Below are 12,755 nucleotides of genomic sequence, written 5' to 3'. Positions count from 1 at the left end.
CCGGGTCCTAGGGACACACACATTCATAGTCTCTGATCTTTCCCAAGAGTGTAAGGTAACTGAATTGAATTCAGATACCTAAATCTGCGGTTCAGAGATGGGGGGAACCCATTTAGTTCACTAGTCATTAAAAATAAATAAGAAAGTCATAGAAGACTATTGATGGTAGATTATAAAAACGATGCCAGTTCTTCACCCTCCCTACATGGCATGCTTTTCCATGTAACAATTTTGCTCTCCTGCTTTGACTCTAGGGTTGGCCAAGTGACTTTGGCCAATGTACATTTTTACAAAATCATAACAGGATTATTTATCTGTGTCCCAGAATATGTTTTGGCAGCCTTCTTCAATAGGGGTTGTGTTGTGAGGTCAGTGTATGCTCAGCTGTACTATTCTGGTTCTCTTGAGACAAATGACACATACCGTACTTTGCCATGTATAATGCACACTTTTGCCCAAATTTTGAGGAAAAATTTAGGATGTGCATTATACATGGGTATAATAATCCTGTGTATAATGCACACAAAAATGTGGATGCACATTATACATGGCAAAGTATGGTATTTTGGTTCAGCTATTCAGTCTGTTCTTCTTTTTTTAATCCTCACCAGAGGATATGTGTATTGATTTTTAGAGAGAGAGGAAAGAAGGCAGGGGAAGAGAGAGAGAGAGAGAGTAGAGAGAGAGAAAGAGACAGACAGAGAGAGAGAGACATCCATGGATCAGTCACCTCTCCACATACCCTGACTGGGGAACACACAACTCAGGTATGTGCCCTGATGACCAGGATTGAACCCACAACTTTCTGGTGTAAAGGATGATGCTCCAACCAATTGAGCCACCTGGCCAGGGCTCAGCCTGTTATTTTAATTCTTATTTGTGTTCTTACTGGATTTGGAAATGCCCTATGTTTGGAGGTTTCCCTCCTTCATGAAGTCCCTAAAGAAATGGGTGGTCCACCCCTCTCCCCATCTTTTAGCTTTCTGTCCAGCCCAGTATGTGTTTACTAAATATATTTTAAATTCAATCAGGGACATGCATTCTATACATTTATACTTTTAGAATTTATATACTATTTTGCAATTCATTGTAAATAGATGAAAACTGATATCTTCTATAGTATTGCAATAAAATCCTAACTGGAGTTTTAATTTGCCATGTCACAAAAATGGTATTTTTAAATTTCACAAAACATCAAATATTTGGTAAAATGCTGAAGGAGAATTTTACTTGTTTTATTAATTTATTCCTTAAGTGGCTTCTCAGTCTCTCACTCAATAAAAGTTTCTCACGATGTAACATTCACATCACTGAGCCAACATGGATGTCCCCGTGCATTTCTCACTAGTTTTGTGAGACACATGTTTTGGCTCATCCCTAAAGAACACTCCAGCATGCTAATTTAAGAAAAATGCATCATAGGAACATTCCAGTTTTGTACATTTTGGCTTTACTGATGTATGTTTACTATCAGTTATGCCTCAGAGTGCTATCACGACGTAGCACCATGTAATGCAGATTTAGGAAGTTTGTGATGTTCAAGATTAAGACAACAGGTGAAACATAAAAACGAAAGGCCTGCTCTTTCTTATCAGCTCAGGGATCTGGTTTGATATGACGTTGGCTTCCAAAGATGATAAACAAACTTGAATAAAATCCAATAGACCCATCCTCAGTGCAGACCCAAACATTGCAATAGCTAAATACTAGAATTGCTCTGGTTTTTTACAAGATATGCCCTCTGGCCGTTTTCCCAGGGTATGCCATTTCCACTGAAACCTGTCTGGAACCAGAATGGTCTGTAGTTATCAATGGATTCAGTGAAGAAACATCTATTGAGCTCCTAGTATCTGTCAGACTCTGTGCAGGCCCTGGGGATACAGAAGGCATAAGACTCAGACCCTAATTTTAAGAAATTGTCACTTTTATTAGAAAAAGTTGACATTTTCCTGATTGTACATCTTACCATTTTCTGCTCTTTATGAAAAGTCTGTAAGAATCAGAGGTGTATCTTTTTTCCTTCTTTCTTTTCATGTTTTATGATATGTCATAATTTTGACCAAACCTTTTACTTGCAAGGTCAAATAAAATCTTTTACTAAAAATATTACCTGGGGACTTCCAGCCAAGATGGAGGCATAGGTAGATACACTTTGCCTCCTTGCACAACCAAAAGAAGGACAACAACAAATTAAAAACAGAAAACAACCAGAACTGCCAGAAAATCGAACTGTGTGGAAGTCCAACAGCCAAGGACTTAAAAAAGAAACATTCATCCAGCCTGGTAGGAGGGGTAGAGAGGACTCCCAGCAAGGCAGTGGCTGGAGGACCAGGGTAGGCAGTGGCTGGCAGACTGGGCAGTGCCACATTTGCATGTGGATAAACTGGGGAGCGAGACAGACCATGCAACCCAGGTTTCCAGTGTGAGGAAAGAAAGCCTCGAAACCCCTCTGACTGAAAAATCCTGTGGGGGTTGAGGCAGTGGGAGAAACTCCCAGCCTCACAGGAGAGTTTGTTGGAGAGACCCACAGGGTCCTAGAGTATACACAAACCCACCCACCTGGGAATCAGCACTAGAAGGGCTAAATTTGCTTGTGGGTATTGGGGAAGTGACTGAAAGCTGGCCGAGAGCTAAGCAAGGGGCATTGTTCCCTCTCTAACCCCTTCCCCACATGCAGCACCAAAACACAGACACCTGGGTGGCCTTGCCCTGGTGAACACCTAAGGCTCCACCCCTTACTTCATAACACATGCACCGAGACAAAACAACACAGCCCAAATGAAAGAACAGATTAAAGCTCCAGAAAAAATACAACTAAGCAACGAAGAGATAGCCAACCTATCAGATACAGAGTTCAAAACACTGGTAATCAGGATGCTCTCAGAAATGGTTGAGCATGGTCACAAAATAGAGGAAAAAGTGAAGGCTATGAAAAGTGAAATAAAGGAAAAGTACAGGGATCCAACAGTGACAAGAAGGAAACTGGGTCTCAAATCAATGGTTTGGACCAGAAGGAAGAAAGAAACATTCAACCAGAACAGAATGAAGAAACAAGAATTCAAAAAAATGAGGAAAGGCTTAGGAACCTGCAGGACAACTTTAAATGTTCTAACATCCAAATCATACGGGAGCCAGAAGGAGAAGAGGAAGAGCAAGAAATTAAAAACTTATCTGAAAACAGAAAGAAGGAGAATTTACCTAATCTGTCAAAGGAAATAGACTTCCAGGAAGTCCAGGAAGCTCAGAGAGTCTCTAAAGAGTTGGACCCAAGGAAGCCTACACCAAGGCACATCATAATTACATTGCCCAAGATTAAAGATAAGGAGAGAATCTTAAAAGCAGCAAGAGAAAAGGAGACAGTTACCTACAAAGGAGTTCCCATAAGACTATCAGCTGATTTCTCAAAAGAAACTTGCAGGAAAGAAGGGGCTGGAAAGAAGTATTCCAAGTCATGAAAGGCAAGGACCTACATCCAAGATTACTGTATCCAGCAAAGCTATCATTTAGAATGGAAGGGCAGGTAAAGTGCTTCCCAGATAAGGTCAAGTTAACAGAGTTCATCATCACCAAGTCCTTATTATATAAAATGTTAAAGAGACTTATCTAAGAAAAAGAAGATCAAAATTATGAAGAGTAAAATGACAACAAACTCACAACTATCAATAACAACCTAAAAAAATAAAAACAAAACAAAAACAAAGTAAGCAAACAACTAGAACAGGAACAGAATCACAGAAATGGAGATCACATGGAGGGTTATCAGCAGGGAGGGGGAGGACAATGGGGGAAAATGTACAGGGACTAGAAGCATAAATGGTAGGTACAAAATAGACAGGGGGAGGTTAAGAATAGTATGGGAAATGGAGAAGCCAAAGAACTTATAGGTATGACCCATGGACATGAAGTAAGGTGGGGGAATGCTGGTGGGAGTTGGGGTACAGCACAGAGAGGAATAAAAGGGAAGAAAAAGTGGGACAACTGTAATAGCATAATCAATAAAATATATTAAAAAAACTAAAAAGTATTACCCAGGTAATTAATTTTTACAGTTTGGAGAAAAATCTAGTTATAGATCACACAACTGAGGAAGTAATTATGAATTATTATTGTAAGTGAAGACTTTCCATTCTGACACCTCAGGACTTTCCCTTTCAACTCAGAAGCCATTAACCACTCTTCCACCTTCATCATTACTCTCACTGTTCATGCACCGATTCCCACTACGTGTCTATTCTTCAAAATCTTCTTATAGTCAGAATTCATCCTTCATTAAAATAAATGACCTTAAGGACTTTCTGGCCATTACAACAGCTGAAAAATGAAACCAATATACCAATCATTTGCAAAGGTCTTGGTAACATTGGAATTCAACATAAACAATATGCTATTAATATTATTATTGTTATTATTGTCATCATAATTGTTAAGACAGTGCAAAAAGTGTACTATGGAGCTAAGGCTACTAGATCCATTTCTATTAATAATATTAATAAGTTCTCCTTCCAGTGGTAACATTAAAACATAAAAAAATTTCTTGGTAAAAGAGATAAATTTATATTGCTTATTATATAAGAGTATAAAATGCCTATCTGGAGATGCACATATTTAATTATTTGTACCTTCCTTTCCTTCCTTCATCTGGATTTGCATGCAAGAAAATGCTCTTCGTAACCCCAACTATGAGAGCAGGTCTTGAACCTGCTATGTGTGGGCCTAACAAAAGCCCCCAGTAGGTACAGGACTTACCTGCTGCTGAGACAGCGTCTTAGTGAGTAGGAGGCCCCTCCACCGCAGGTGCGTGAACACTCACTCCATGGGCCCCAGGCGTCCCACAGGCTGTCCCTGTCCTCCTCAGAGCGTGTTGTCCTGGAGCTCTGCGAGAAACAAGAGGATGGTCAGTATCATGTCCCCAATGAACCTTGAAACACATGTCCTAAAATGTTGGTGGCCTGTATGTTTGTACCTGGTGGGCTTTGGGGGAATGAAAGCACTCATCAGATTCTTTCTAATTTAAAAATGTATGTGTGTGTGGGGAGAAGAGTATTTAAGCTCAAGGACTCTGGGCCACGACTGACAGCGGCAAGAGATTGAGCCAGTAGAGCAAATGGGAAGGGGGCCAAAGATAGGAGTCTGGGTCGGTGGAAGGTAAATTGCAATAGAGCCACCGTTCTTCCTGGAGTTCATGAGTCTACTCTTCATCTCTGTGAAGGAAGAAGCTGCTCTCAGAGATGTTTCTTTTCTGAGAAAATTGACACGTGCATACCAACCAGCATGGCTTTCTAGAACAAGTTTATGCAACTGACAATTTTTTTAATCCTCACCTGAGGATATATTTATTGATTTGAGAGAGAGAGGGAGGGGAAGAGGGAGAGAGGGAGAGAGGGAGATACATCAATGTAAGAGTAAAACATCAATCAGTTGCCTCCTGCACCCGTCCCCAAGTGGGGACAGAACTTGTAACCTAGGTACGTGCCCTGACTGGGAAAGGAACCCCACAACCTTTTGGTGTATGGGACAACCAAAACAAGCCTCCAACAAAATAAGCCCCCCAGCCTGGCCACAATTGACAATTTTTTTAATGAAGCAACATCATTCCCAGTTTTCAGGTTTGTTCGTTAGAAAAACTGCATGAAGTAACTTTGGTAGAGATTGACTTTAGACAGATTGACAGGCTTATTATCGACAGGCTTCATAGTGAAAACTGCGTCTGCTGCGAGGAAAGTTGTGTTCAGGCCTAATGCTGCACTTCACACTTCTTACATGGAAGAGCCAAAGGAAAACTTCATGCCATAGTTAATTGAACAGGCTTTGGAATTAGAAACTGTCTCATTTGGATATGGATTCTGTTTGTTACTCTGTGTCCTTGAACAATTACCTTAATACCTCCTTACACTTCAATTTCTCTTTCTATAAAATGGACATAATGTTATAATTACATTGCCTCACATGCCACACATACATTCATACCATATAGGAGGATTAGCTAAATGCACTTGGCCTAGGACTAGTTCCAGAGTAAAACAATAATAAATATTATCTATAATTACTATGTTGTTATAAATGGAGAATATGTCACATATGTATTTATAGTTAGATTTGTCTGCTGGGCTGCAATAACAAAATGCCAGACTTGTAGCTTAAAAACAACAGAAATTAATTTTCTCAGAGTTCTCAGGGCTAGAAGTTCAAGATTAGGGCGCCATCATGGTTAGTCCCTGGTGAGAGCTCTCCTCCCGGGTTGCAGACGGCTGGCTGCCTTCTCACTGTGCCCACATGATCTCCACTTTGAGTTAGCATGAAAGAGAGGGAGCAAACTCACCGGTGTCTCTTCTGATAAGGGCACTAATCCCAACACAAGGGCCCCACCTCATGACCTCACCTAAACCTAATTACTCCCAAAGGCTCCATCTCCAAATATTATCATATTGATAATTAGGACTTCAACATATGAATGAGGTTGGGAAAGGGGGACACAATTCACCCATAGCAACAGTTCTACAAATAGCTAATGTAAACTGTGGCCAAATCATTTTACTGAATAAGACAAATGTGATAGCCAACATTAAATGTGGTATCTTCTCACGCCAGAAATGGGGACACTATTACAGATGTCCCCATTTTCCTCCCCTTTGCCCACTTCCACCCAGCCCCCCCTTCCCTCTGGCCATCACCCCACTGTTGTCTGTGTATAGTTATGCATATATGATCTTTCACTAACCCCTTCATCTCCTTTCACCCAATCCTTCCTCTCCCATCCCTTCTGACAGCTGTCAGTCTGTTCCATGTGTCCATGCCCCTGTTTCTATTTTGTCAACTTATTTTGTTCATTAGATTCCACATATAAGTGAGATCATATGGTATTTGTCTTTTTTGGATTGGCTTATGTCACTTAGCATAATAATCTTCAGGTCCATCCTGCTTTCGCAAAAGGTAAGATTTCCCTCCTTTTTATGGCTACGTGCTCTTCCTTTGTGTAAATGTACCACAGCTTTTTTTTATCCAGTCATCTACTGATAAGCTCCTGGGCTATTTCCAGATCTTGACTACTGTAAATACTGCTGCAATGAACATAAGGGTGCACATATTCTTTCGAATTGGTGTTTCTGGATTTTTTGGATATGTTCCCAGAAGTAGGATCACTGGGTCGAAGTCCGTTTTATTTAAAAATCTTTGAGTAAACTCCACAGTGGCTTCAGGAGTCTGCATTCCCACTAACAGTGCTCTAAGTTCCCTTTTCTCCACATCCTCACCAGCATTCGTTGTTTGTTGATTTACTGATGATGGCCTTTCTGGCAGGTGTGCGATGATACTTCATGTTGGTCTTTATTTGCATTTCTCCGATGATTAGTGACATTGGGCATCTTTCCATTTGCCTATGGGCCATCTGTATGTCCTCTTTGGAAACGTGTGTATTCAGATCCTTTGCTCATTTTTGAATTGGAACGTTTGTCTTCCTGGTGTTGAATTGTATAAGTTTTTTATATGTTTTGGAAATTAACTCCTTATCAGATGTATCATTGGCAAATATATGCTATCCCATTCAGTGGGTTCCCTTTCCATTTTGTGGATGGTTTCCTTATTAACATAATTTATAAACATAGATGGGCTTTGAAAGGTTCCAGGAGATGTGGCGAGAAGGTGCAAGTGTTTTTTTCTCCCTGCTGAGTTCAGTTGAGACACTGAACTCTTAAGGCATCATCTCCCTGCAAACGCTGGCTTTCCCGCAGCAGAACCTACCGGGAACCTGGCACATTGGTTGGCTGGTAACATGACCTGCCAGTAGGTTGAGGTGGCATTGAATGGGTAACAGAAACACATTGGTTATTGCAAAGTCTGTCCTTTCTAAAGGAAGTATTTATTGAGTTTTTAGGATTAATAAAATCAATCTCTAATCATGGCAATGTGGGCACTCTGTTTCTGGAGCTTAATTAAATAGTCAGACAAAAAGAAAAGCTCATTGAAGTACACCAAATCTCTTTTCCATACACCCATTATCATTCCTCAGATATTAAAAGAGTTTATAGTCCATCTCCTGACTCCCTTTCTGTCAGTGCTGGTGATTGAAAGATGGTTCTGCTGAGCGGGTACTTGCCTGACGCAGTACCTATTTGTGACAAACATACATTGTAAAATACAATTTCCTTCATTTTATTAAAATTAAATACGACTGGGCCCTGGTTGGTGTGACTCAGTGGATTGAGTGCCGGCCTGTGAACCAAAGGGTCACTGCTGGTTCGATTCCCAGTCAGGGCACATGCCTGTGTTGCAGGCCAGGTTCCTGGTTGGGGGCACATAAGAGGCAACCACACATTGATGTTTCTCTCCCTCCTTTTCTCCCTCCCTTCCCCTCTCTCTAAAAATAAATAAATAAAATGTTAAAAAAATAAATACGACTGAGATGAAGACCAACATCACAAATGCAAGGATTTGTGAAGTAATTAAAATGAACAAGATGAGTGATACTCTCCAATTACTATAACTGCAAAAAAAAAAAATCCCACATGAGGCACTCACACGTGAGCTCCATTTCCATGTGAGATAAGAACACCAGAAGGCCAATCCTTGGGAGGTTTCTCCCTGGCTGCTCTGTGGGTAGGATACTTAGGAAACAATGTATAATTGAGATTTTGTTTTTCTAGAGAACCAAATTGTTTCAAACTCTGTGCTAAAGTTGCTTGAAATCTTTCATGCACCTTGTTTCAAGAGGCACTAAAATGGCTAAGGTGAGATGTCACTGCCTAAACATCTTACCTCATCACAAGTTACACGTTTCAGCTCAACTAGACATATCAAATGGCCACATTTCCCTGAAAGAGATTGCACGCTAACCAGAAGCGAGTCATGGACCTATTTCCCAAACTGGAACAAACGATTCATTCTAACTGAATCCATGGTTAATGTCAGAGAAAGTAAAGCGATTTTCCCCCTCTTTAAGTGTGCCAGATTTTTACATCAATAACCCAGAAGGTCATCACAGCAATGCCTTTCAGGTCATTGAAGACCTGGAAGTGTTTTCTTACTACAGTTTTCAAGAGGGCCTTCAGTGAAAGCAATGTTTGTGCCTGGCCCAGGTGGAACGCATGCTTATTTCTCCCTTACTTTTGAATGTATACTCCTCTTCATTCTACAGCAGCAGTTTTTAAAAGTGTAAACTCTGAATTGCATGTAGCAAGAGAAACTGAGGCAGAGGAAAATAACAAATGGGTAATGAGTTGTCTAAAAGCCATGATGATTCCTTCTGAATCCAAAATTCCAAGGTTTTCTAATACATCCAAGGCAACGTTTCTCTATTTAATTTCCATCACATAGATGTAATATTCTAATCTCAATATGTCAGAAACAAAGTCACAGGTGCTATAAAAACACAGTGATTAGGAGACCATCCCAGACCCCACTCCCGGAAATTTCAGTGACAGTGTCAGGGGAGGTGATGGTCCTGACCTACTAATTGACCAAGAACAAAACGTATCCATAAAATTCTGTACGCAAGCCAACGTTTCATCAGCAGGAGGCATATCCGAAAAGGTCAAACTGCATTTGATATTAAACTTGAGGGAAGAGTCCATTATAAACTCCATTCTTAATGCAGCACTAGTTCACTTCACAGCCATTGGGTGGGTTGAAATAGACCCCTGGCACCTCACTGAGCTGGCACATCAGCAATCCAGCAAACACTGAGAAGAAAATAAGGCCTGAATCTTGGTTCTAAAATTCTATTAAAATTAAATTGAATACTATCCTTGAGTTATTCAATTTAGAAAAAGTGTAGCTATTTCTAGATCTTTAGTGCCACATGACGATCTTTGAACGTAGCACTGATGACAACTTCTAAACCAACTACTTGTTAAAAACCTCCTCAATCAACTCCCCAGTTCCATCCATCCACTGCTCCTGGTCAGGTAAGATTCTCTCTACACCTTAGTCAGGGCCGATTGCATGCAATATACAGGCATGCCTTGTTTTACTGCACTTTGCTTTATTGCACTTCGCAGATGTTTTTGTTCTGTCTTTGCAAATTACAGAAAAGATTCTCCACCAGCAAAAAGATTATGACTCACTTTATTGCCATACCTTCTTCACTGAGATAGATGGTCTGGAACTAAACCCGCAATATCTTTGAGGTATGCCATAGACTGTGGCCACAGATCATTAAGTACCTCCTAGGAATATTAAAAGAGGATTAAAAGAACTTCTCTAAATTTCTCTAAATTTTCTCTAAATCCATCAGCCTCAGAATGGTGTCATTTTCTCACCACTACTGGCTTATCTAAATGAGGTTTTCATCCAATAGTTTTGTGGTTGATTTCAGAGCCAAATGCAGCAACTAAGTCTCAGATGATCAGCTTTAAGCCTGACAGCTACAAGTAGTTAAACATTCGGAGTAATCACGTGAGGCAATGGTTTGCCTGCACCTCACTGCCCAGCAGACACTTAACCTTAGAATGACCTCCTATGAACCACTTTATCCAGAAACCACTTTCACTGGAACCTGGACAGGTTATCAAGGACTTGTGAAAGAGGTTGTAGAATGAAGTACAAATTAGCAATAAAAAGACTCTAGAGTTATATTTCCTCACACACACACACACACACACACACACACAGCGCTTGGAAAATATTTTTTCCAAATGTTGTAACAAGAGGTCAAGCTACATAGAACTAAATGAACATGAAAGTAGGTGCTGAGGAAATGGATGATAGGTTTTGTAAAATTGAAATCATACAGCAGATGAAGTTATATTATAAGCAAAGTGTTTTTCAGACATCAGCAGATCCTCAAAGGTAGCAAAATGGGTTATGGGAAGAAACAAAGAACGGTTCTTACTGTTTCAAGATCAGCAACAAGGCACCTGAGTCTCTGGCTATTCTCTTCTCCCAGACAGACAGCATTTAGCCTAAGCCATCTGGAGCTGTGCATGTGACAGCATGAAATGGATGTCACACACTTCTAAATTAAAAAGAGGGGCAAGTCCTCCAGTGATGAGAGAACCGTGTTTCCCGTGGTGTGCCCATGCAAAGTGGAGAAATGTATTCGCAGAAACATCCTGTCCATAGACCAAGCTTTGGAAATGGATTTGCAGATTCCATTTGTTGCTCCCCTACACCCATCAGGTCTCTATAAATCTTATCTATATCCTTGGCTTCTTTAACAACTTGGAATACCGGTTCTGCTGCCAACTATACGTAGTAGGGGTTTTGATTCCCTGCTCCTGAGAGCTTACAGACTTTAAGCAGGACCTGGGCTCTTGTAAAAGTCCATTAGCTTTTTGATGTACTTTCTGGAAGAGCAGAGCCTATGGATACTGAGGCATGAGCCTTCCCAGATATTTGCTGCTGGCTTTGCTGAGGAAATTCAGATCATCTGGTTCTTATCACAGCTGCACTGCTGGGGGATATGATGAACTGCCAGTGACACAGTGCACGATCTTTCAGAGGCCACTGCCTGAAGCCTGTCCCTTGCTACTGAGGAGAAAAGTCAATCCCATAACACGGTGTAAAAGCTCTCTGGGCACAGAAGGCCTCTGGGTACCTGTCTTCCTTTCCCTTTCGCTGTGCCTGCACACACACGCACACACGCGCGCACACAAGCACATCCTTTCACATTCCTGCCCCGGCACCTAATTAATGCGCACCTGAGCCTGGAGGGTTGGCGATGAGGGAAAAACGCTGGGATTCACTAAGTACCCATGTGCCAGGAAGTATGTAGAATTTATATGAATTATCATATCTAATACTCACAAGGTCAAATTAGAATTTTTCCCCCTATTTTCCATACAACAGAAGTTGATCGGCCTGCATCACGGTGCGGGAGGGAGAGCACAGACGTGGGAGTCAGACAGACTTACTGGTCACACACCAGTAAACTAGACTTAGGCACATTGTTAGGTCTCTTTGAGCTGATTTCTTCATCTGTAAAAGGGGAACGTTGATACTTCTCTTACCAGGGTGATTATGAAGATTAACTGAGAGAACACATGTAAAGTACCGGCTATAGTTTCCAGCACATTAGTTATTCTCTCTCTCCCCTCATGCCACAAACACACACCCCCCCCCACCTGTCACACAGCTGGTACCTGACGGAGTCAGGTTTTCTACCCATATCTGACCATCTTTTGTGCCGCCTACCTTCAAATTTTGACTTTCCTTTCCATTTTAAACAGAACATGATATTTTAAACTAGAACAACAACTAATGTTGCTGCATTTCTTCTAAAAATTTATTTTGTTCAGAATTTTTTTCCCAATCTAGGAGTAATAACTTGGACATGGAATTAAGATAGCTTCATAACTTTTTAGGAAACAAAAACCTGACTCTGCTTATGTCAAATGCTTCAGTCAGATTTTCGTTTCAGAACTATAACTTGATTTTTTTTTTTTGTATTCTATTCAAGGACAAGCCTGGATCATAGCTCATCAAGGGAACTGCTGAGAAACCTCTGGGCATTTTAGAGAGCTCTGCCAGAACATAATTTCACAGCCAGATGAATTAAAATCAATTATTGCTGATTTAGCAAAGATTAATAGTCAGGAAATTTGCAACTGGTTATGGAATATTTTGAGTCAGCTTATCCCAAGGAAAAGCATAGTAAAATATTCTATCACTGTCAGTTTCTATTACTTTAAAAGCATATATTTAGCAAATAGAAATTCTCTACTTCATTGTAATACTAATAGAATATTAATATAAATATCGCTATGCATTTTTTTCTGATAGAGATTTCAAACTCCAAGTTTGGATGAAAACATATGTATACA

At 40.5% G+C, this 12,755-nt stretch overlaps 1 protein-coding gene across 3 annotated transcripts in view; it reads right to left on the bottom strand.

The window, feature by feature from the left end:
• Positions 1-12,755, bottom strand: part of ADAMTSL1 (ADAMTS like 1) — an 892,695-nt gene that overhangs the window by 369,223 nt on the left and 510,717 nt on the right. For all 3 annotated transcript variants that reach the window (XM_053924703.1, XM_053924704.1, XM_045193737.2), the window contains one exon: positions 4,747-4,874. In XM_053924703.1, coding sequence (XP_053780678.1) covers positions 4,747-4,874 — 128 coding nt within the window. The remainder of the gene's footprint in view (positions 1-4,746; positions 4,875-12,755) is intronic.

The sequence above is a fragment of the Desmodus rotundus genome, chromosome 1 (genome assembly GCF_022682495.2).
Source record: "Desmodus rotundus isolate HL8 chromosome 1, HLdesRot8A.1, whole genome shotgun sequence".
NCBI classification, from domain to species: domain Eukaryota; kingdom Metazoa; phylum Chordata; class Mammalia; order Chiroptera; family Phyllostomidae; genus Desmodus; species Desmodus rotundus.
Note: the sequence above shows the minus strand (reverse complement) of the source record. Positions and strands in the feature narration are given on the sequence as shown.